The 27,166-nt window shown below is 36.1% G+C and overlaps 1 protein-coding gene across 2 annotated transcripts in view; it reads left to right on the top strand.

Annotated features, from left to right (window-relative positions):
• LOC121431103 (scavenger receptor cysteine-rich domain superfamily protein-like) overlaps window positions 1–26,860 on the top strand; it is a 44,415-nt gene extending 17,555 nt beyond the window's left edge. Inside the window, exons 2-9 of one of the 2 annotated variants that reach the window (XM_041628601.1) lie at window positions 11,055–11,189; window positions 11,960–12,142; window positions 13,518–13,805; window positions 14,377–14,700; window positions 16,005–16,178; window positions 18,233–18,283; window positions 21,127–21,214; window positions 26,413–26,860. In XM_041628601.1, the coding sequence (XP_041484535.1) occupies window positions 11,055–11,189; window positions 11,960–12,142; window positions 13,518–13,805; window positions 14,377–14,700; window positions 16,005–16,178; window positions 18,233–18,283; window positions 21,127–21,214; window positions 26,413–26,572 (1,403 nt within the window). In that variant the 3' untranslated portion in view covers window positions 26,573–26,860. Of the gene's footprint in view, window positions 1–11,054; window positions 11,190–11,959; window positions 12,143–13,517; window positions 13,806–14,376; window positions 14,701–16,004; window positions 16,179–18,232; window positions 18,284–21,126; window positions 21,215–26,409 lie in introns of both variants that reach the window. The other variant, XM_041628600.1, reaches the window with a different exon arrangement.
• The last annotated feature ends 306 nt before the right edge of the window (window positions 26,861–27,166 follow it).

The raw sequence follows: 27,166 nt of genomic DNA, 5'->3' as shown, positions 1-27,166 counted from the left end.
AGCGCTGTGTCAATAAAAGTAAAATTGATGATAAAGCTAAACATCCCCTGCAGGCTACGTATGCCGCCTTAATGTTTCATGTTCTTCAAAGGGTTAGGGGGTGGGGGTTCTACCCTTGAGGTGTGGTCTAGTGGACATTCATCCGGATTGTGAATCATATACACTGCCGTTCGAATCCCACCATTGAATAAAGGCAATTATACCACCCTCAACCCAGGTGAATTAAATGGTGACATGGCAGGATTGCTTTCCATAATTTTCAGTACTTTTTCATTGCAAAAAGTATGTTTACTTTCATTGACCTGTGTTCCGAACTCAAGTTTAACTATAATGTGTAAAATGTGGTGTTAAATCTGACACCAGTTGGCATTAATTGAGGACCTCATCCTGGGGTGTTATAATGACACCCTAGATATTGAACAAAACTCTAAAGAGTGTTAATGTAACAACCAAACGTGTTGTAATAACAACTACAGGTGTTCAACTAACACTGTCAATTTAACACTAGTGTAAAATAACTTGTGTGGTCGTCTATGTACACCGGTTAAACACAACAGTTTTTGCTGTGCTAAACCATAGAGCTATGGTTAAGCCATGACGTAAATATGGGATATAACTTTAGGAGGCTCTCAGTGCCAAGCATTTTTTTACACTAAATGTTTGTTTTCGTTAGTTTACTGGGATATTTAATAGTGGGTAAAATTGTTGTATTATTGTGGTCTGAATTGGTTTGACTGTCAGATATGCGACAGTGATCAACTATGTATGAAGATTTGTTCTCATTTGGCTGCCCATACACTCTGCAAAAAAAAAGGTTCAACCAATATTGGGTAGAATGGGAACATGCTTGATAGTTTGGTTTAAAAAAATATATCAAATATTTTGTAAATTTAACGCAATGTCGCGTTGAAATGTACCCTTAAAACCTGTATTTAGCCGAAAAGGACTAAACAAAATACCCAACAACATTGCACGTTCCCTGTCTATCGAATAATGGGTGAAATGGGAACATACATGTTGGTTGGGTAAAAATATATTGAAAAATGTGTGAATTTTACTCAATGTTGAGTGAAAACGTGCATTTTGCCTTACATAGGGTTAAACAAAATACCCAACACACATGCCCGTTTCCTTTCTACCCAATATTGGGTAAAATTTTACTCGGTGTTTTTTTTAGAGTGTATACTTTAATTAAACTACAACTTTTAATTTGCCACCCGCCAAAAAAAAAAAAGAATTGTCGTACCATTAGCTTATTCTCCTTTATTTATGTATATGGCCTTATTGACCTTTTAATGCATGGAATTTTCTTATCATTGTATTAGTAAAAGCCTGCGTGCGGTCTGTGAAGGAAACCATTCTATGTATAAAATTGACTAATGAATTCGAATTTAATATAATTGAATTAAAATGAACTAATACCCTCTTAGATCTAATTCGTTAACATCAAACATTTATAATTGTCTTTAGACTGTAGCTAGTGAATAAGAGTTTCAGACAGATATACTTATTTGGTACTTTATTGGGAATCGACTCCGAGAGTTGTGTGTGTGTTATTGCTTCTAATTTGTCATCAGAATTCATGGCATGTTTGTCCAAACTACAATAAATACAATTTTTACTCTTATCTTACTTGCCAAATTAAAAAGTTATGTTATCGAATCCAGTTGGCTGCTTTATATGGGATTGGGTCATTTGGACGCGTAACCTAAAAGACCTGTCGTGCATCGTTGAGCAAACGAATAATTCTGAACGCATTGCACTGGGCGTTGACCTTTCCGGTAAAGCATCTATGTAAATGAGATGGGTATGCAAATGGGCAGGGGGGGGTAGTTGAAGAAAGGGTACGCAAGTAGTCTTCGACCCCAGTCACTTTTGTGTGACATCTCAACGTGGTTATACACGTGTTTCATTAGTCTTAATACAAAGTGAATGTAACCCTAACCCTATCTATTTAAGGTACTTTGTGTTGAGTAAAGACATCCCGTTATATAAGCATATCCTAAAGCTAATAAATTACACCCTTCCTTTCTTGTGAAGCACGTCAAATTACATTTCCGGCTTAGTACGAATTTCCAGGGAGCGGTTTCATCTTCATAAAGCAATTCGGGTCGTATTGCTATTATCATCATTATTAGTATTATCATCATTATTATTACTATTGTTATTATTATTATTATTATTATCATTACTTTCATTTCTATTACTATGATTATTGTTATTATCATATTTCGTAAAAGTAATTATTATCACTATTATCAACATCATTATCAATTAAGATAAAAACCTGTTATAAGCCACTGGGAAACTGGCATCTGATTGGCTGGGAACCAATTAATCAATTAGAATCACCCCCTCTACTCTGCCTCCATGACTCCTCCTTGCCATAGTTCAGCTCAACCCGCACTCGACATGTCTCGCATAGTAATGGGACACATTAAATCCATCCAAGGAAAAGTGGATTAATTAAATATAACGTCTCCCTCGATACAACGATATGAACCACCGTACATTTGGATTCAATCAAATCATTATTGGTAGGCATACTTTTGCCAAAGACATGACAGAGAGCATATTACCCTCCCCCCCCCAAAAAAAAAAAATAGATAAATAAACAAATAAATAATAATAATAATAATAATAATAATTAAATAAATGATAAATAAAACAAAACAAAATAAAAAAAAGTAAAATAAAAAAATCTACATTTCCGAACGTAGTTGAAGTTCTATACATGTAGTGATCATGGTCCTATTCTCTTAGTATTTGGTTGGTCTTGATTAATTGTATTTAATTTCATGAATGTAGGATGTGGGTCTACCGGCCGGACCTATGAATTGTTGGGGGTATTTTAACCAAAGAAAACTCTAACGAAGCACAGAGGGTCTCAAGAAGCAAAAATAAAAACAATACCAACAAAGTAAATGACTTCATCCCATCGCGAACATCTATTACCTTTGATGTTTTATCGTCCATACGGTCATTCTCAAATGTCTGTACTTGAAATCCATTACACCTTGTGGGGCCGAAAACACTGATACAAGATAAGGGGACAGATAGGGAGCAGAAAGCAACGGAATGGTGGGAGGGAGGAGATTGGTATTAAGGTTGAACTGAGGACAAGGAAAACAGGGTTTAAAAAAGAAAATTTAAAAGAAATTTTTTACAAAATGAAAAAAGGGCTATGGAAATCATGGAAAGTATGGAACGCGGACAAAAAGTAAAGGGACCCAGTTCATGAAAAGTTGTATAATAACAAACGTGTTATATTTACTGAAATATTTCAGTTATTGGTTGATGGTAAACTTGTTATACAAATCGAGCAGTTGTTATTCTGACAAGTGTGTATGAGCATTGACTGAAGCAGCACCCGTGATAGAAAATGGAGAGAGTGGAGAAAGATGAGATTGGGGATTTAAAAGACTGCTTTCAAGGGTGCAGAGGAAAAAAAATAATACGAGTGAAAGATAATCGAAAGGGGGATACGTAAAGATACAATATATAGAGTGGTATAGGGAAGGAGAGAGAGAGAGAAACGGAGATGGAGAAAATCAAGATTGAGATCATGTAATTCAATGAGGCAGGTTTTATGCGCTCTGTGGCTCCTCTGCTAGATCCCTCTACATATCGCTGGATTTCATTATAGGATTGTGAATTTATTGCCATCCACTTCCGTGGCTATATAATATACTCGGTGGTTATATACTCCGTCCATTTATACATCGGCCTACCATGGATCCATTGGCCTACGAAAAAACAGAGATTGTGCTTCATGTGTATTTGCTTCTATATCTAAATTGGAGAAGCGTTGCTTAAACTTGAATAAAACGTTGAACTGAACTGAATTGAAACTTTGAATAGATATTAAAGATTTTAAACAGCTGTGTTCTTTTTTTAAGTTAATAATATATATTTTTAATTATCAACGATATCCCATATATCAGCGCGAATAACATATTGTAATCTTTTCATGGTTGCTGTCAATAAAATGGTCGAAATTTTCTTCCAACTCCGAATTCATTTACCAATAACTTTTAAAATAGTAATATGTGCACACGAGGATGTCACAGCGATGTAAACTTGCTTGCCCTGTCTTCGACATTCATTCGACCACCAATCCTTTTCGAGATTCATTGAACAATTTGCCCATTTATAGGATAAAGTGAACGACAGACTGACAGATACATGACTTATTTGACAGATCTATGCATGTATACTGTATCTAGTTAAGGTTTTATCATTTTCTTGGCTAGCACACATTTAAATCTCCTCTAAACATATTGACATCTGATTTCAAGATAGAGTGATACTAGAGGTCATTGTCACTATCTTTTTTTATCTGAATTAGTCTTATAATATATAAGATGACCGTCATTTCCTGATCATAAAGGTTGTAAGGAAACACACGAGTAGACATTTTATGAGCGGAGAAAGAGAAGAAACAATGAGATGGAAAGTGAATACAAAAACAAAAGAAAAGAGGAGACAGTGGTTTACCAAAGAAAGAAAGAGTGAGGGGTGAGAATAATATGGTAAATGTTTAGGGGTGCGAACGTGTGAGTGAGTTAGTGAGAGAGATGGGGATGTGTAACAACGTTGTGAACAAAAAAAAACAATTTGTCATCCTTATCACCGTGATCATGAAGCTCTCATATATAGTATCAACCGATGCGCTATAAGATATTATTACGATAACCATGGAAGCATTTTCCAATTTACAAAGAGTACCGTTTTTTAGCATCAATTCATTTTGATAGAAAATGACCTTCGATCGGAGAAGATAATGAATATCGGAAGATGGTCAACACATTTTCCAAAATGTTGAGAGACTGGAGTTAGATAGTGAGGGTTAGAAAAGAGCTAATATAGGACACAGGGGCGGATCCAGGACTTTTTAAAGGGGGGCACATTTTCCATAGAAACAAATGACAAGCAAAAGAAAAAAAAAGGGTTTCAAATAAATTAAGGACATTTCGTCCACGAAAAAAAAAAATTTTTGCATTACAAATTTTAATTGTGCCTCTCAAAGGGAGGGGGCGGCCGGCTCTGCCCCCCCCCCCCACCCCGCCTGGATTTGCCAGTGATCGGACGTAATATATTTTTATTTTTATGTCTAAGATGAGTTAAAATTAGACGAAAGACAGCGATAGAGGAAGGGAGAATATTTTTTGGGAAAGGAAAGAGATACATGTAAATGAGAGAAAGAGTGGGTACCAAATTACTGATAACGAAACATAAATATTTTGCGTAAACATAATGTGTGTGTGCGTGAGTTTATAGTTTGTGGTTATGGGTGTGTGAGGTTACAGAAATCATCGATGGCTTTTAAAAAGCGCTACAGAAGATGGCCATGATAATCATGAGATAGCGTCTCATATTATGCAAAAGACATCATTTATATTCACCTCATTCTCCAAGGTATATGATTTAGAATGACCTTGGTTAGGTAACGAGATCATGAAGGCAAAAATATTATGGAATCATTATTCGCCGACCCCAAGGACTTTCACATTACCAGAGGGAAATTTCGTATTATTAGAGACGAATAAAAAAGGAGTATATGTCTAACCACTATCTGCCATCTCTTTCCTTCTCTATCTCTTTCTCTTTCCATCTCGCCCATATCCCCCTCTTTCTTCCTTACTTCTCTCTATCTCACTCTCACACACACACACACTCACATACATACACCCATCCACTTCCCTCACACACACATTTACACTCTCTCTCCTTGCCGACAAACACTATTTGATTAAATAAGAGGGGAAATGAGGAAAATAAGATAAAGGGAATAAATAATAGTATACTGTTAATATGAGAGTTGTGGCGTACAGATGGCGGCTTGGGGGCTCTTGCCTCTTAACGATTTTTCTTTTCACGACCAAGAAAAAAAAGAGAGAAGAAAAAAGGGAAAAGGTTGAAATAATCTATATTGTTTTCTGATTATTATGTCAAAAGTCATTATTGAAAGCAAAATGATGGATTTACAAACGAATCAAAGTATGATTACTTCTTGAAATAAGTATAACCAGCATGATAAAATTAATGAATCATTTCTGCTACCACTTTTGGTTTGTATCCTTTTTATCTACTCGAAAAAGAGAAACACAATCTAAAAATACGTTTTAGACCTGTCAGCAACACTGACCGCATCTTTCTTTAAATAAAGCTCATCTGGTTTAGTTGAAGTGCATGACCAGGAGTCAGTGGCCGGGAACAAATTGTTAGCAAGGTTAATAATGTATGAAGGCAATCGACCTAGCCTCGTTTCAAGCAAGGGTGAAGGAAGGAGGTTACAGCTCCTTGATACAAAATTCTTAGTCTATAGAATTCAGACTCCTACTGAATATGATAGATTTAACATTTCATCTCCAACTGTGTGTGAGCATGATTGTGATCTTGTGTGCAATGCTATCTTTATTATTTTTAGTATTGTTTCATAATGAAATATAAACAATCTAAGCTAATATCTATATTATAATATGGTGATCTTTATTCAGGACATGTGTATTTTTCTAATTATGGCTTACATGTACTTATAACTGCAGCGAACAACCTAAAGTGGCCCTAATGGAGTGTTGGCAATAAATCTTGCTAATTATTCTAATAACGACTCGACAACTCCAATCTTCTCCCTACTGTCTTTGCTAATACCAATATTTCTAGAATGCTTGATTGTCATAATATCTGTCATCGTCACTATTTAAATATGATTTATGTAAGTGGTTTCCCATTGTAGCGAAGTGGTTGCCATGAGATGTAGCCATCCAGAAGACTATTGTTTTATCTGCAATTGTTTTTGTGTAAGGTTTTACTGGTTTATTTTGGAGTTCGTATTTTCATTATAAATGCTCAAACATGCATTTATTACATGAAAGTCCGTGTGTAATTCCACATCTTTATCATTTTGCAGGTAAGGTACGAATGAAACGAAGTTGAGATAAACACTACAAGATATTATATCACGTTATTGTAAAAACAATAACGTAGATCACACAGGATTGACGATATTATAATGATATTCCGTTACATGTCGCCAAGAATCTGGCCGACGGAAGAATAACTGTTTTCCTATTGGATTTATCCAATTTTTTTCAGTATCATTTAAATCACGATGCCGTAAAAGGGTGAAAATGGTAAGGTAAATGCACATAATACCATAAGAAAAGATATATTATCTTAAGTTGCTTACATGTTTTTTAAAAAGCAGTGAAATGTGAATGACGATTAGAGAGATTAGCCACAATGATCCCGGATAACGTACCTTGATCTGTAGTAGATGTGAATGTAGTAGGCCTACTATGTCTTTCAATCTATCTTCTTTGTCAGTACGCCATATTCTGACATAACTTGTTGTCATATTAAGCAAATGGGAAAAAATATGTCTTCCATCATTGTAACAAAAAAAAATGGTTGGTCATGATTTTGCGGCACCACCATTGACTTAACAACTAGAAGATAATAAAACAACATAAAACTATTTGAATGATCACATATTTTCCATGCATTTCAGATTTGTCCATGTATTGAGTGTTTATGCAACTCATAAACAAGCGAGGTTATACCCTTTATTCGCTTGATGTTATTAACATACCCGCGGCACTGGTGCGGTCTGTTGTAAAACACGGTAATGCCAAATTAATGATACTGTGGTTTACTTGCGGACTAACACGTATAATGTGCTATCCGCATCGCAAGCGCACGCCTCGCGAATCAGCGCTTGATTTTATGCAGTACGGGAAACCAGTCCCAAATGCACCCCGGGCCGAAAAGGATAATTCATTCTCCATTCCGTAGTCTTGTCAAACGCACCTTTGATTTGTATTTGGTTGGTACTAATACTCGTTGCGATTGTAAGAATTTTTTTTTTCCTAAGATAATATTTATGTTATCCTTGAAGTTACCTTAAAGTTACCTTGATGGCCACATCTCACTGTCTTCACGACGAGGGTGTACAGATGAGTGTGGCAGGGTTAAGGAGGCTCTTAGAGCCCATTTAAAAACCCAATTTTGATAATTGTGTCTTAAATTGCAGGAGTATTGGTGCCTCAGTTGTGGACTGTGGGAGTTAATTCCATTCTTTATTTTTATTTGGTTGGAATAGCGCTTTAATTATTTTTTAAAAATAAACATAGTTTACCTTTAAAATACGTTATTTTGAAATGACAGTTTATTTATTGAGATCGGGTCATGGAAAATCTTGCCAAACTTTATATTTAAGCGTGGTTTCGTGCTTTCCCCTTATAATATAAAAAAAGTCACATATCCACTTCCTCCTTTACCAAAAGGGGATCAGGCCAGTGCAGCAGAATAAGGAATTAGGATGATGATTATCAATAACAGGAAGCAAGTACGGAGACACACCCCGGCCAAACACATAAAACACACTATCAAGGGGAAAATAAGAGAATACGAAAAGTGCCTTGGCTAGATGGAGCAGCAGACCTAGGCGACTATGAATGATTAACATTTGATTTAACAGACATTCCCTGTTTTCTGAGGCCCCGTATCATTAATATCTTATGGATATTTGAAAAGACAGCATTGCTGCGTCTTGTGATATCTACTCAGCGCTAAACCCATGCAGACTCATAAAAATGATTCTGAAGTAGATTTTTCGTGTTGTTGTTTTTGTTGACGCCAATGAAACTGTCTGTGGATTTGTGGTTCATCAGTGTAAATATCGAAAAAAAACCTGGTTGGTCTGGAGTCACTTAAACATGTGTGGCTAGGGCATTCACCACATGTACTACCTACCAACTTTGTAATTATCCTCGAAATTAGAAAGAAAAATGTATATACTCATCTTTCTTGATTGTTCTACTACTTTTCTACCCGATGCAAGGTTGTAAATGATTACAATGTCACCTCCCTTTTAATGCACAAAATTGTGATAATAGGCCATACTAAGTTGCGTCAGCGCTCCTGGAAAGTCCCGAGTATTAAGACCTCACTAGCGCCTTCAAGGGGTAAGTGCGGTCAAACTAGCATCGCGTTTCCTGCAGCAAACGGGTATAACGTATGCCAGGTAGGGCATGGCATAACGTCGTTGGCAAATTTGTTTTATTTACGGTAGAGGCTACGAGTTAACGGAGATCACTCTAAAAGGTCAGCCTACTTGCTCCGGGACGAATCTCATACAGCACATCTTCAAATTTGATCAATCGTCCCTCAATGCAATTTTAACAATAACTCTCTCTCGGAAAGCATTCATGGACTTGGTAGAAACAACTCTGGCGTACATATAGAAGAGTACCTGCTTTTTAAGGCCTAACTACAAATGTTTTGTCTATACTTTATGTGTATATATATATACTTACACCACAGTACATTATCTTTCTTCTAAAATGAATCATAGGACCGTATTCTAAATTCGGTTTAATTTTGGTCTAAAGTTGTGGTTTTTACTATGGGTAACAGGCTGTGACACAGATCTCTGACATAACATGTTAGATTTGTTAGTAAAATCATTCACAACTGCCTGGAAAATATAATTTAATTATTTCCTTCCCCATTATAGTATGAAAAAATGTTCAACATCAGTGAACTAAACAAACACACAGTTTTAGGCCTTTTCTTTCTTATTTCGTTTTGTTTCGTTTTGTTTTTTTTTTTTGCTTCCCACAATTTTTAGTGAAAAGTTAGGCCATGGCCTAGGTTATGCCGTTCATCAGAATATTGAACTTAGTGTTAGATGTTAATTACATGGTTACATTACTTTTGTAACTAAAAGTGAATCGAAAGTTTATTACTATATTGTTCATACGTCGTATACGAAAAGGAGAACATTGTTGTTTAAATGCTTTTGCAGTCTCTCATCCCGTGTTGTTTTCTTTCTACTCGGAGAAGCATATTTATCCCAATTTATCTCTTTCTTTGTATAAATATATTTCTCTTTCATCCACCATGGCCACGCATCACCTTTATCAGTTCCTCTCCCACGTCTCTATTCAAACTCCATCATCCTTTCTCCACCCTCTCCACTCCTCTTATTCAGCTGCTAGGTCCCCAGACGAACTCCCTCCTTCCCCTCCATCCATCCCTCTATCCTCTAGAGCCACCGCCTTAGTTTATCCTCCATCATTAGAGTCACGTATCAGCTCCATCGTCGTTGATGCACTTCCCAATACCTCTCCCTCGTTTACACCTCAAGTCGTGCTTTTGATAGGGATATGCCAAAATATGAAGCTCTCCTTATAGCTACAGAGAGGGAGAGAGAGAGCAAATACGTTCGATAACGACTGGTATAAGTTATGCATGAGGACGGGAAGAAAAGAATCATCAATAGACAATAAGGCGCAATGCAAGCATCGCCGCGGAGGCCTTCCATTGGATTAAAAATTGTGTCGTGCATGTTGGATGCTGAATGTTATCAAAGGTTGCACGACACCCATAATATGGGTGTGTCAACGAAAATGTCTTAAGTAAAATGCGTGCATGGAAAATAAGGGGACATGTCCATGCTATATCATATCATTAAACCTTGAGGGAAACACAACATGTATTGCCCAGAGTCGAGGGCGAGGAAAAAGCGAGTAGGCCGAAAGAAGTTAGTCCATTTCGATACTACCAATAAAATCTTACATTTAAATCGAATTTGATATTCATTAATGTAGAAAAAATGGCAAATCATTTCAGGAAAGTAGATGAGATCGGGGTCCTAAAATGTGCGCTGCTTTCCAAGCGAAAAATTCATGCCAGATCCCCATTTCCTAGGGCACCTGGGTTGAGAGCAACACATTGGGGATCGGTTTCTTGTCGAAGAAAATAATGATGTGGATTAGATTCGAAGCGACGAGCCACTGTTGCAAAGTGTGGTGAATGATCCACTTTTAGCAGCAGAGTATAAATTCCCCATAGAGTAACTTTATTATCATTATTACTGGGGGAAAATATCCTTGCGAGTATATCATTTTGTTTCTTTATCTTGCCTCTGGAATTTGAGATACTGTTAATACTGGAATGTCTAATGCTAAAAACAATTGAAGACTTCTATCTGTCATTTTCTTTTATGAAATGATCTTGGAAATCTCTCCCCATTTGTGTCTTTTCAGAGGGCGCCCTTCAGCTAATCGATGGTGAAACTGGTTTCCAAGGAATCTTGCGGATATTCCACAATGCAGCATGGGGAACGATCTGTGCAACCGGCTGGGACTTCAACGCAACTCAAGTAGCATGTCGGCAACTAGGTAGGTTAATCGTGTTTCCTTAGGAAATGGAGCATAAGAGCTCAGAGACAATTCATCTGCACAATTGATGACGAATGCTCTGTTAATAAACGCGCGTAAATGTATCATATAAATATGTATGTAACTATGATATAGTATATTACGTCCTAATAATGTAATAAATTCTCAAAAATGCATTTGTCACATTTTGTTAAGCTGTATAATCCCACTTACTCGGTACATGAGTATAATATCATGTTTTGAGGTAACATTTGTATTTGTATTTTTAAAAGTTATTAAAGTGTATAAATAGTTGTTTATATGCACAGAAAAGAAACCCCCCAAAATGGAAAGGAGAGACCAGCTCATGCGAGGCTTGTATCACGCTTATCTCTCGAACAGAACGCAAAATAATGTAAAATGAACGTAAATAGGAGATTGAGGAGTGTAAATAAATATATGCATGTCATGGATGATTACAAAGAAATGAATGAACAAGATGGCTGGGAATGGGGATCCACGAAGAAAGAATAAGAAACAACACAATTTTAAGGGGGAAAGGGGGAAAAATAAAGTGATATAAAAATGAGGGTTGTAATATTTAATGTTTCTTTGTATTTAAACGGGGTCTATAGGAAAACAAGCCGTCAATCTATGAATGAACTGCAAACAGTGCTAAAATAGGGTCCTGGCTCAAAAATTATTTGGATATTTGCAGATAACAGTCATTTTGCCGTCATGGCCGAGCTAAATTTTGAATTATTCCTTTATTATGATGTATACCTCTTTAGGATACCCCGGGGCAGCTCTTTCGTCTATCCCGTTTGATATTGTGCCACCAAGCGGTGATGTATGGCATAATAATGTTAAATGCCGAGGAAACGAGGAGACATTAGAGGACTGCCAAAGCGAAGGAATGGTCGCCAGGACGGACTGCCTTCAAGGAGCAGGTCTCGTAAAAATACAATGTCAAGGTATGTTTTTAATCCTCTATTTTTACCCAGAATTGTACTTCCAGAAATCATTTTTTTCTGAAGAGCTTAATGTGTAGATTTAGATAAATGGTTTATTAAAAATCCAGACATCATCGCGGCTAAGGCCGAATTGCGATGTATTACAAGGTAATAATGATAATAAAATATATTCAAACAGTAACATAGATAAATACAAAATAAATGACACGGATAAAGTATTATATTGAAACTAATTGTGTTGTAGAAATCTAGAAGGAAATATTAACTTAAAGTGAATTGTGTGTCTAGGAAATGAATAGTGTGTATGCCATTGTAGTATTCAATTATAATAAAATCGGAAATAATTAACAAATTAACGGAAAACATTAAACATTTTGGAAAGAGGTATTTCAAATGACGGAAAAATAAAATGATAAAGAAAAAAACTATATGATTCATGCATGTGCTATTATGAGAAAGTGGGCAGCGTATGTTTTAATTTGTTTAGTATACTGCCAGTTTCTTTAAAATTTTACGTTTATCGATTTCAAGTAATTACCTATTAAAAAAGTAATCTATTAAACACAAACATAATGAACAATCCTTAAATCAGTGAAAATATGAAGATTATGGTCAGAAGCGTTTCCTAGTGTACAAACAAATTTGAATAATAGAGATATACTGGCGGGAAATCAGTAAAACATCATTAAAATTAATCTGAAACTAACCATTTTGTTTAGGAAATCTAAAATTAATATCGCATTAACAAATCAATTAGCAAATATTACAAATTAAATCATGGCATTGCATATGTATAGACTATGATAAACAGATCTATTTAAGCCGACCCGGCAAGCTAAAACAGTCCATTCTTATTCAGAGTAGTCGGACGAGAAATGGCAGGGCACTACTCCGATACCGTACAGTCCTGCATTTGGGTTCTCTAAGTTTATCACTATGTCTCAGGGATCTATGAGTGCTCTGAAGTTCAGGTAACCAGTCACGAAACCTGATAAAGAGAGACTTGGCAAAATTCAAGCAGGGCACATCCCGTCGGTGATAAAGAGTGTCAAGTTTGGAAAGTTGGAGAGCATTCTTTTATGTCACATACTGATCACCATAGATGAGACGCAATGCTCTCTTTGGAATCCGTTCGATGGAGGTATTCTGTTGGTACTCTGTTAGATTTGTCCTTTTCCTGAAAAAAAAATAACCAGAGACGTGTCCCTCTTTCTTTTTTGTGAAGGATTTCATGCAATTTTGAAGATGTCCCTTGTGTGATATATCCAACTGCACAGATGGAATTCAACAAATATTTTAAAGATATTTGATACTTTTCTACTCGCTCTCAGATTGTCTTTCAATATTTAAACGTTTTTATGTTTTTTATATTTAGTATCAAACTACCTAGGATGTATTGCCGTGGATGACGGGTCGCCCGCCCTCACCGGCAAGTCCCAACCCAAGGATCCTGACGACCTCAGTGTTGTTTCATGTATAGAAAAATGCCGCATGGGTGGCTTCCAGTATGCCGCGGTCCAAGCACCATCTTCCTGTGACTGCGGGACGTATGGAGAGAAGCCTGCCGAAATGGGAGGGGAGCACCTCGAAAAATGCAACCTCTCTTGTCCTGGAGGGGACATGGAGATATGCGGTGGTCCATCCCATGCCAGCGTATACGACGGTATGTAACCTCCTTTCGCTGTATTAATAAATGTATCAAAAGCATTGGCATGCATTAAAACGAAGGTGGTGGTAATAGTAGTACTAGTAGTAGCAACAGCAGCAGCAGTAGTAGTAGTACTTATAGTAGTTATGGTTAAACTATATTTGTAGAAGCAGAAACGGCAACATAACAGAAGAAATAGCAGCAACCAAATCTTACAAAGAGTATTTTACTCTTTGCCGCTTTCGAGCGTAAAATGAGTTTTGAATTTGATTGGGAAACTAATCCAACGATTACTTCCACAAGGGAAGGGGCACATAAATTGGACATTGAAGTATTAGACTGTACAACTTTGGATCCAAAAAGGGACACATAAAAAATGGCATACATGAATGAAAAACGGGTAAGAGTTCGCCGTACATTGTAATAATTTGTAGGGATTTAGTATCGTTCCTCAGTGCCGGGGTGCTTGGTCAAGTCAGTTTGCATTAAAACAAAAACGAATTTAGGTCTACGTTGTTTACCATCTCGTTAAAAACTGAGTGGAACTATCCGATGTAATTTACAAAACGCATTTTATCACGAACAGTTAGCCAAGGAAGTTGTGGAGGCAAGACGATGGGTAAGAACATCAGCATCGTCTCCCCGGGGTTTCCAGGGAAGTACTCTGCTGGCTTCACCTGTCGTTGGGAGGCCACGATCACAGGGAACTCCTTTACCACCGTCAGGATGCCTGTTCTGAGCCTCACCGGCGGTGATAAAGTGGTCATTACCCAAGGAGGGGAAACTCGTACAGTGGTGGCAGAGGATACTTTTGAAGAGACTGTAGTTGAAGGAGTTACCAAGGTGACCGTGCTCTTCACGTCGGAAGCTGACTCGGCAGGGGCGGGAGGGTTCATGTTAACGTTCACAGGTAGGAATGATAATGATGATGATGATGATGATAATGAAGATGATGATGATAATGATGAAGATGCGGTTATTGTGATTATTCTCGTCATGATGATGGTAATGACAACGATTGCATGAGTAGTAAGACGGGGATGACGATGTTGATAGTGATACTCATCCTGGCTAACAAGATCGTGGTATCGATGTTGTTAATGATGGTCATGGTTCTTTGGAGGGATCTTGCTGGTAATTATGACGATGATGATGTTAATGATGATGATGACATTGATGATGCTGATGATGACGACGATGATGATTATAAAGACGATCATGATTGAGTTGTTTTAATAGAGAGTGTTTGCAATCAGTATACAAACGCATCATGGAACGTAGAGAATATATTGTCCAAAGTCCTTCATGGCAAATCAGTCTTTGTCGAAAATCGGTGATTAAAAAGAACTAAAAAATCGTGACCCTGGACAAACGACTCACATGTATAAGCAATTTGTCGTCAGCTAGGAGTCTTAGGAAGATCTGCTAACCCCGGTTCACCAATTGTCGACATAGGCCTCTCAGCTGGCCATTGTGATCTGACGGGCATGTTTAATTAATGTATTTACTGTGTACTAGCATCTGTCCCTGCTGCAATATCAAAACTCGCTAATAATGATGACGAGGAAGAGAACGCCTTCCATTGCACTCAGCAGGAATCAAGCAGAATCAGCTGGAATGAAAAAAAAATGAATATCTTGAAAGTTATGGGAGGGGGTCCGAATTCACCCAATTGGAGTTCTGATAAGGTAAATTTACCAGGCGACTCATCATACACTTGTCACACTAGAGTCGAAATGAGCCTCAATGGAGTCAGGTTTAAAATTTGAGCAGCGTTCTTGGATATTCGAGGGGCATTCTAAGATTCTTACTGTTTTATATTTGCATTCGGAATATTCTGGCCAGTTCTTGTGGACGCTCAAAACGTTTAGGTCATGTTCGAAATGTTTGAGATGCGTTCGAAGTGGAAAGAATATCAAACGGTGTTCAACAGAATACATTCTTACTGTATTCTGAATGCATTCTATGCATTTTTTTTCTAAAACTTGACCAGTTTGTGGTCGAACAATAGTCATTTAATTCTGGCTGATTCTGCTTGATTCGGAATAAGTGAGATGGGGGCTGAACATCTGTATGACACCATATCATGGTAATCGGATTTATACACACACTGAAATGCATACAATAGGCAAGAAATCCATTGAAATTTCCGGTGGAGATAATCACTCCTTTGATAGTCAGATTTTTTTTTTATTCTTCTAATTTTTCTTTCAGATGACAGTTACTGCCCTCCTGCGGAAATTACCAATGGTAGTCTGCTGGTCGATGACGTCATGTATCGGCCAAGGGATATAGTCGAAGTGCAGTGCGACCCCGGCTTCATGCCCTATCGTAAATTTACCACATGCTCAAAGTCAGGCGATTGGTATCCAGAGCCTCGGTGTATTGGTAGGTCGATAATTCAGTTATATTGTCTGACCATAGTTTGCCGCTTACTATATTAGTCATTTTCAAAACTAATCTTGCCACGCATCCAAGTAAAAAGGTATACCACAATGTCACAGAAAATTTTTAAAGTCAAGTGACACACTGAGTTATGATGTGTCCCCAGGTGACCCACTTTTATAATTTAAATTACATGTATTCCCCAAAAAATTGTCAAATTGCAGGGCTGGCAGAAGGGTACACATTTCTCGCCAAGCAGAAGGGCGCACACGCTATCTACATGTAACTTATAAAATATCAACACTTTCCAGACCAAACTTAAATGAATGAACAAAAGAATGAAATGGAACGTATAATTAATTCGTGGAGAAGTTTTGTACTTGTTTCTTAAGGAAAATGACCCTGGTCTGGTTTATTTAACTAGAGCGACTAAACAAACCTGAAAATGAATTGAAAAACGGTACCAAGTAATATGAATTTGGAGGACTTGAATAAAGTGGGCAACAAAATTATTATCACATTTTCTTTACCATTAACCCTCAAATTGTCTATGCATGTAGATATATATTCCGCGTATTTTTAATGAATAAGCAAAATGTTTTTTTTTTCCTTTGCAAAAAGATTATATCCCTAGAGATGAATTAATATAATGCATTCGTTGGAGCTCGTCTAAGGATTTGAGGAACATATGCTTTTAATAATGTGAACGTTGACTCTCCTTGAGTACAAAGGTTTAATCACCATTGCCATGGTTGCACAAGTTTGCACATACAAATACAATAAAGATGTTGGAAGGCAACATCTGAGAATAGGAACCATGCGCACATATGGTTTTATAAAGGGATACACGCGAAGCGAGGTTTATGATCAGCATACTCTCCAATATCACCTTGACTTTGCGATCACTAATGGCGGGAATCAATCCATTGACTGGGCAGAAGCTAATTGCATTGTCTCACCATGGTAACGCTTTCGCTGATGCACAATACGATTTTCGATTCAGGCTCCTTAACACACTTGACAAAAATACGAACGGACCCTGCGAAATGATATAGGGGTAGCCTCGCCTTACAACAATCTCTTTTGGTTTGTCGAAAGAACTGCGTATAAGACCCTTGATACATTGCATGTATGAATGAAAATAAGAAACGAGCGCTATCATAATTCGATGAATACACATCAATCATGTTGAAGTAAACATTGAAGCTTTGCTCTTATATTCAACATCATATGAATACGTCCTTTATGTTATTAGTTAAGGGAGGCAAAAGGGGACGTATTTTAAATTGCACGATATGTGAAGGTGCATATTGATGAAATCATTGCTTGATTTTATGTTTATTTTCATGTATTATGTCATTTTTAGGAACGTATAATATTATTGGCATGGCCACAGAATTTCAAAAAGGAATAATGAAAATGTACGTAGTAGTATAACAGAATCAAAAGTCAATGACTGGGTATTACAAAGAAAATAAAATGTTATTAATAACACGCTAGACAGAGTAAGGATATATCAAAATAACAAGTTAAGCTATTTATTCAATGTAACTTGATTACACTCCAAAAACGTTGTGTAAAATTTTACCCAATACTGGTTAGAAAGGGAACATGCATGTTTGTTGGGTATTTTTCCCCCATATTGGGCTATTTCAATGAAACACTGCGTAAAATACAAAATATTTGGTATCTTTCTAACCAATATTATTAACATGCATTTTACCCAATATTGGGTAATTTTTTTCAGAGTGTAGTTTTTGTAATATTTGCACAACTCGATTTCGTTGTAAATATTTGTTGCACTTCTGCTATGAAGGCATTAGCATGTTGGTATATCAATGTACTTGACAAAATGTGAAATGCCAGTCGCCAGTAATCAAGGTTGGTGCCTATCTCAATGATACAAATGACCTTCTTCTGATCATGCGCAGAATGGAACTCCGAACTGGCTTTAAATATGAAAATGCTTTAATATGAAAATACTTTAAATAAATTATACAATGCTAAATCATTTGGATGTTTTATAATATCTGTTGTTGATGTTGTTTTTATTGCAGTGTACAATAAATGGAACTCCTGGGAATTTAGAAGAACGATACTATTTATTTGTAAGTATATTTATGTTTCACAAGCTTTTCCCCCTATGTTTACAAACGACTTTATCAATGAATAAAAAAAATCAAGCGCTAGATTTGATGCCACCCGTAGGTTTTTTTTTTTAAGCGAACAAAATTAGAACTTTCGCTAGACAGTGCTGATGTGCTCAGCATGATAAAGTGTAGGAAGAATTTGAATTCATATAGCGCATAACATTACTCCTATTTTTATATCCACATACCTCGTGGTGCAAGCTTGCACTTTCCACAACATCTGGCAACAATATGTCAATATTACGATGTGTAATTCACTTGAATGTCTACTTCTTTATGTGAGCGACGTAATTTAGCAATAAATCATATCAGGGTTTTGGAGGTGGTAAAATACTTTTGAGGGCTGTGAATACAAGGGGTTCTATGTCATCTGTTTCTAAGGCAAAGCATTATTTAATGGTATCAAGAGTCCCTGAATTTGTCAAGGTGCCACACCATTTGATAACGTAATAATTAGCGTGAGTGAGAGTTTACCCTGTGCATAAATTGGGGCGTTGCCAATTAAGAGTAAGAGCTCATTTTATCTGTATGCAGATGTTTGGTTCAACAAGCTGCATTTTAGTTGATTGGCGCGATGATAACAGTTGTCATGGATACGAAAGCTAAGGTCGTTCCATTCGATGATTGTATCAGTTCAATGATTTAACAATAATCCCGCTTCTAATAATGATGATATTCATTTAGAATAAAAGATGCGCAGTTTTTTTTTCTGTAATATGTGTAATTATTGTTGCGTATTTCAGTTTCTTTTTGCATTGCATTGACAATCCGAGTATTTTGATATCTACCTCATTTGTCCGGTCTCTGCCCCACTTCCCTTAACAGTACCCCACCCCTCTTTATAAACACCCTTGCTCTCTCTCTCTCCCTCTCCAACTCACTCTCTCTAGGTATTACCATTATTATCCGGCATAACATGTGCCAAGTAAACTGTACAATGATCATGTTTACCATGAGGCTTTTTATGTATATTTAATGACACAGCATTGTATAAAATATAGGTAATATGCTTTATTGTATTATTCAACATTCCCGGGGCAAATCTGGACAAACTTTTTTTCTAGAATGTGATTAGATCTTGTACCCACTGCCATGCTTTTTAAGGTGGTAATTACTCTTAATGCCATTGTGATTGCCTTATTTCTGTACGTCCCACCCGTATTGTAAACCGCGCTGGGTACATAATTTAATTGTCAATTATTATTACCGTGATGTAATGGACACTTTAGTTTAAAGCAGTGCACGTGGTAGACCTTTTGTTATCGCATCGACCCAGTGACCAAACCTTGAACTTTAACAAAAGATCAATATCAGTCTGGGATGAGAGTACGCGCGAGAAACGCCCTTTTCCAAAATGTATTGTCTTGAACAAATTCATAATTGAAGAGTTTAGTTGCAAAAGGGGTTAGGTCCATTTTGGACCATTTCACCATTCCGAGAAACACCATGTTTTTTATTCTCACTTATTGCAATATTTTTTATGAGAAATTGAATTGTCATAAAAACTTAAAATTTGGTATGAAATAAATCTACCTGTCTTAAATTTCCTTCTATTTATTTTTCAAAAAATTATCGTTGTGGACCTACCCCTTTTGCAAGCAAACTGAAATGAATCCAATCTCTTTTGATTAAACAAGGTAATTTGTCTTTGCCATTTTATTTCACGTTTTCATTTGAATTTCAAATTTTCTTTGGCATCATCGCAGCGACTAAAAATTCAGAGGTTTAGAAACAGAAAACAATAAAATTTATTTTAAAAAAAGGGACCTAACCCCTTTTGACAAATGGGTTCTTCAGAAGAGTTTGGCTGCAAAAGGGGTTAGGTCCACTCCAAGAAAATATTTTTTTTCAATTCTACCATATTGCAATATTCTTCTGCGAAACTGAATTTTCATGATACACTGCCATGAGAACATAAAATAGGGTATAAAAGAAATCGACCTGTCTTCATCTTTTTAAGATATTCTTTTCCAAAAGAAATTTTCTGTGTACCTAACCAATTTTGTAACTGAACCGAAATGGACCTAACCCCATTTGAAAAAAAAGTGATTTTTCTTTGCCATTTTAGTTCACATTTTAATGATAATTTCAACTTTTCTTTGGTATCATCAAATAGAGCTACACAAAATTGAGACATACATGTAAAAATCAAATTTGATCAAAAATGGACCTAACCCTTTTTGCAAGTGAGCTATTCAATAATATTCAATGTGGTGAGAGAAGAGTACGGAATGCACTTTAATCATGATTAGACAGCATTTTGATGTTTTGCCTCAAATAAAGTGTGTTTAGCATCTAATTCAAAGTCAAGTATTTGTCATATTTATATCGGAAAATCATTTGTCTTAATACTGTTCTATTTGACACGAGCTGTTTGTTTACAATATAATTCCCCAAGTGATGATGAAGCTATTGTTGATTAATATGTCCTACAGCAGTAATTGTGATAAGATAAATGATAATAATGATGATAATAAAGTACTGACATTAGTAATGATATTCATTATAATTATTTAAGTACATGTAATAACAATTATGCTAATTTTGATTAACCTTACTTGTACCATTATCATCATAATATGATGATTTTGATGATAACAATAATACTACTAATAATAATATTATCAAATAAAAATAATGATAAAATGATAATTGCAATAATTGTAATAATGATAATAATAGGTGTATATACACCATAATGCGTAATATCTGTTGATTATCTTGCAAACATTTTTTTTCAGATTGCTCTTGAATAATTTCCCATGATATTGAAATACTTATTTCTTTTCTTTGTTTTGTAGCATTGATTGCTGTATGCGTCTTATTCTTGATGTTCATGCTGACTATATGCTATCTGTTGTGTGGAGACACTAAAAAGAAACATGATGGGTAAGTCTTTTCGAATTGTTCTATTCGTACTAATAATCGAATTTAAACTGAAAAAAAAAACATGTTCCAGTAAAATTATTTTATGAGAAAGTTGCCGACTATATGCGAAAGTCATTAAAATGAACTCTAATTGTCAGAATGAAATCGTTCATGTAGATCTAGATCTTGTACATTTTGTATCAACCTAAATCATATTGCATTATTGTCAATTCTGTAGACTGATTTGGATGGATTTTCTCCAAACAGGCTCGAGAAATAACATTAAAATTGACAAGATAGTCTTCTGAAAAGATCACAATGAATCACATTGCTTCTGACCATGTGTTTACGTTATGAAAGTTCTAGTGCAAATTCATGTTTTTCTTTCATTGCCATCAAATACATATACAAACGTAAGTGCTAATTAACTACAGATAAACAATACAACTTGTACAATAATATTATTTTTATGACAAAAGCTTGTAAGCTTACAAACATGCGCTTGCCCGTTTTCCTTTAATTCAAGAGACACAAACATGTATAATTGAGAGGTGTTGTGGCTCAGTGAAATAAATCTCCGGACTTTGAACCACAGGGTCCGGGGTTCAAATCCCACCACATCGCTTGCGTCCTCTGGCAATGCGTTTATCTACATTTACCACTCTTCACACAGGTGTAGTAAATGGGTACCCGGTAGGAAGGAATTCCTTCAATGCTCGTGCGCCCGATCAGGGTAGCCGTGCCAAAGCCGGGGTAATAGTGTGCAGCGTTTAGAGATATTTGTATTAAGCGCTACATAAATGCTGCATGTTATTATTATCATAAAATAATGAGCTCGATATACATATTTTTCTTTTTCATTCTATGTCACCTCATAGCTTCTCTCGTCTTGATGAGGACAGGTTTGTAGAAAACATAACAGACCCATTATGACTTGTATCGCTCTTGCAAAAATTTGTATATAAATTATATCCATGTATTTATTCGCTTCCCTCTGGAAAAAATATATCCTTTGTAATACGCCCTATTCCCTGTAGCAAAACACGATTATCTAAACTTCTAAGAAGAAAGCAGACCGTTTGCAGAAAATGTGTTTATTGTGTTGCTTTTCCAAAAATTCTGGAGGTAATTCTTATCATACATGTAAAAAAACAGCCATTCTACGAAAATATAAAACAAAATATTGCATCTCCAGCGGCTAGCCCTTTCTGGAGAAAGACCTGATATATATTTGTTTGGATATAATCTATACCTCTAAAATATAAAATTGCGTGTTCCAGATAAATCCCTGTACAGTATATGTTTATGTGCCCATATGATATAATGTATCCCCAGCGCTTTGTTTATTAAATCTACTTTTTATCCAAGTTTGTTTTCGTGGAATGCAAAATTAGTAAAGGATTTTGGAAGGAAACAGAAAATATGTATTATAAATGAAGGTTCTCAAGTACATGTTAAGGTTAGTTTTAAAAATATAATATTTGGTTTCGATGAGGATTAAAAATGATGCATTGAATTGTTTGGTGTGTAGAATCAAACAACATTATTTCTACACAAGTTAACTAGTAAAAACATGTTTTCATATGCAAAGAAAAAAAATGATTCAGTATTATGAAGATGAGAGATAAATGGGATCTATGCTGTGCCTGTTTAACAAATTTGATACTTCATTTTTTATTTGCTTGAGATAGAGTATTATTGTTTGAGTTTATTTATTGATTGTATAACAATTATTTTTTTGAGAGTCAAAAGGGGCCTAAGCTTTCGATCCTAGCAGAATCTTCTTCGGAGGCAAAATGACAAACATACAAGGTTGAATACATTTTTTTTTTGGAAAATATTGTATTCAATAAAAGGCCATCGGAGGGTTAAAAAGAAGAAAAAAAAAATACGCTGCTTTTGCAATTGTCCTCCCTTTTCCATGCTCATTGGAGAACCCTTAATAAATCAATTGATATTTTCAAATACGTGTCGATTTAAAGGTGCTATTAATGAAAGTAGGATTATGGTTTTATGAGGCTTATTTTCTTTTGGCGTTTAAGTTATACCATTAATGTTATACCAGGTTCGATTCGGTGTTAATCGTTGGTGTGCGACACACGACCATATACTAGTAAATGTTTGGTAAGTCGAATGAATAGGTATGTAAATACCATCCCACCGCAAATGTAACAAAAACATTGCATGAATACTACTAATTACTGACGAACACACTACTTTTTCATGATGCCAAAAATGAATATTCACCATGTAGGTTTTATTTGCTAAGCCCACTGGACGAGATGATAAGTGAATAAATGTGATTAGGTGCCCTGTGGAAAACCTGTACATTTCTCACAAAATGATTACGTTCATGTAAAACATTATGAATGATCCTAATGATGTACTAAATCTAAATTTTGATGTGTATTTCCATAATCATAATGTGAGGCGACAGTCAAAACAAACTGCATATTCGTTTTGCCACTTGGATGTAGAAATATCAATATCAGCGAACTACATAGAGTATGAAGTTATTTAGGAATTATTAATCATGTAACAAAAGGGACCATAATCATTACCATCGCACAGATTTACCGCCTATATATTATTTGTGCTCAATACCAATAGATACTCTGCACCAAGTGTTAACCATTTCCACGATAGTATCAAAAAGCTAGAATATTTTATCATTGACTTCGAATGTAAAGGTTTTAGATATATAGAGATGCACATCGTACAAGAATAACTAATCCATTATACGGTAATTAAATATATCAATTTATTTATTTTTTTATTTGTGAGGTTTATTACAATATTAGGTGAAAGTCCCTTTGGGAACTGACGGTGTCACAATGAGACCACACCCGACTGCCGGCCCATCACAATGGTGTTGGATGATATAATAATTATGTTGTTGTTGTTGTTTCGATATATAGGAATCGATGTGCAATGACTCTACACTGTTAGAAAATTCATCCTCAAAATAAAAGAAGTTCCTGCAGCAGAGTCTCGAGAACACCTGTAATTTTGCCAGATTGCGTAATCCTATATTATATCATGTAAAATTACAAGAAATTGGTATTTGGTGTATTGAACTTTACAAATTTCCTTTAATAAAACACCCTGTCTCCCTTTTTAATCAGACTTGTTCTGTTAAATTGCATAAAAAAAATCAGTTATATGAATTTATAGAATTATGTTATTGGTTTCTGCAAAATCTTCTTTTAATTTTCTGTAAAATCAGGGGATTTTTTGACAGTGTACTTACGCTAAATTTGGGCTTCATATTCTCTGTATGAACCATACATAAAGCATCCTAGTATTAGAGTGGATTCACGATTGGAGCGCCCCCTATATTTTTTGAGGGATTGATCAACTGATTTATATTTTTTTATCGAGGAATTCAAATGTTTGATTGGGGGGAACAAACTTTTGGGTTAAAACTCATTTCTTGCATGGACCTGGCCACGGACAATGCTCAGCACCCCCAGTATCAATAGAATAATCCTCCATGGACAGGGACCTGCTTTCCTAGGGTAGAATTCCCCCCCCCCACACACACACACACACACGCACAAAAAAATGATTCAGTATAATTAATTACATGCACTTATCATGGAAAATGCTTATGGTATTCATAAACATTCATCACGAAAGAAATATTCTGTATAAGTGATTGGCCTACTGATTGCGCTCACTTGGTCATTAACCATGTTAACTGGTGTCGAAATATATCATATATATACTGTATATCAGTTATCAACCTGAAAATATGGAACGGTTTGAGTGCCTCCGTTTGTAGTTGCACTTCAGCACTTCCTCCTAACCAGTGAGTTGGAAGTAGACTCCTGATCCAAACTTAACAGATCGTATGGATAGAAATACACACATTTATAGACAGATCGCTAGTTTTGCACTATTACACATGTTTACTGCGTGAGCAGTTGTACCATGTCAAAATGACGATTCCAGTAGGCATGGGAAAGAAATAGCTTAATAACCCCAAAGCACAAAATGTAATTTTATTATATGAATATATTAAAAACAGGAATGCACTTGAACAATACAGTAATCACCTAAAAAGTAGCAGATCGAAAGCAAAATATATAATATATATGTGACTTTCGTCATAATCAGGCGTATATTATGTCAAATGTTGTAAACCACATGATTAATTATATTCGTCAGCCGTATATTTTGTATATTATCTACAATTGTGAACAAGCTTCAAAGCTGTTGTGTGTTTTTTTCCCAACATGACAGAAGTCGCGAAAATAATTGAGTTTGACTTTCAAAAATAATACCATTAACACATTTCATTGGCCATGATCAAGGTCAGTGGCATAACATTTACTTTTATAGTAACTTTGCAATCCAATTGTAGCTATCATGTTAACACTACTCAACAGCCAATCAAAACCAAACGTTCCTTTGGAATTAACATTGGATGGCAAATATACTATAGTCATAACTTTATGGACAGAGGTCATATTCTCATTTTAGATAGACGGTAGCACAATAAAAAACGTTTTTCTTTTCATTTCACTGGATTACAGTGAAACGGATATTTAGTGCGTGATATGGAAGCATAAAAATGCCACCTACATGTTCGGATGATCACCTCGTCATGTCTACAATCATCTGAGAAGATTATGAGATGACGGATCTTGTCATGCGTTTGAGAGATGACAAGACCTCGGATCTCGCCATATCTACATCTTACGGGAGAGATGAACTGATGACATGATATCGTATCTCGTCATCTTTTAGAAGAGATGATCAGATGTCGTGATCATGGACTAATGATCTTTATATCTGATCATCTCTCCCACACAGCCTTTAGACATGCCGATATCCATGATCTTGTCATCTGATCATCTGTCCCACAGGATATAGATATGACGAGATCCGATATCTCATCGTCTATTTTTTTTCTAAGGGATGCAGACATGCATGTAACAAGATGGTTGTCTGAACATATGGGTGGCACTTTTATGCTTCCATGGCTTGAAGTAAAAATCTGAACTTTTGAAATGCAAGAAAGGATGGATCTTGCATAAAACAAAAAAAAATAGCAAAGCAATTCAATTATAATTCAGCGTTTATAATTTTTATGGCGTTTCATTGACTCCCATTTCAAGGTCGGTCGTTTCCTTTAAAAATGTCTAGAGCAGCGAATTAATAAAATATGAGTTTGATTACTGATTACCGTTTTGTTTTAATCCCGTGTTCAGCAGATATTACGGGATCAACACGGACAGTGGAGAGCGGCATACCCATGACGGGGAGACCAGCCCGAAGGAGGAGTACAAGGCGGTAGGAATGGAGGATGCAGGAGACATAGACGAGGAGGGCCGAGAAGCAGTCATTCCGCTAGCTTCTGAGGTCGATGTTTAGTGTTTGTATAGCGAGGTGTCAGCTTCTCGGCGACCATGCTTGCGCGCCAATGCAAACGCTCAGCTTGCTATCTGGCTGAAACAGCATGAGTTCACAAAATGTGCTTTCTATTATTTTGTCATGGTTTATCTCGGACCAACTAGCTCACCCGGATATTATTCTCTTCGGATGACGTTCTGGATAGCTGGCCGTGATGGTCCATGGCCTATGTATGTAAGTTGGTCCCGGAGTACGAGATATGACAGGTCATGTTAAAAGTAAATTTTCTCGTATGGTGGTGTGCCGTCATATAGGCGGTTTTGGGACTTGCGACGATTGCTTGACATGGATAAAATCCTCTACACTAAACATTAGTAGATACATGTAGGTAAAAATTTCACGTTAAAGAGTGTAGAATTGGCCGCTGGAGGCAACTGATTCTTACACTAGTGTATTCACAAATTGTAATTGACTACCAATAGCCGCACACTTTGCTCAAGAATTAATGTCTGGGGTCATCGTAAACTACTTCAGAGCCAAATAAACTGCGGCCCTGATGGTTTGCCTCTCATAGTATGAGCAGATGAAGCACATGCTGGGGTGAAAATCTGGTTT

This window comes from Lytechinus variegatus, chromosome 17 (assembly GCF_018143015.1).
Source record: "Lytechinus variegatus isolate NC3 chromosome 17, Lvar_3.0, whole genome shotgun sequence".
Taxonomy (NCBI): domain Eukaryota; kingdom Metazoa; phylum Echinodermata; class Echinoidea; order Temnopleuroida; family Toxopneustidae; genus Lytechinus; species Lytechinus variegatus.
Note: the sequence above shows the minus strand (reverse complement) of the source record. Positions and strands in the feature narration are given on the sequence as shown.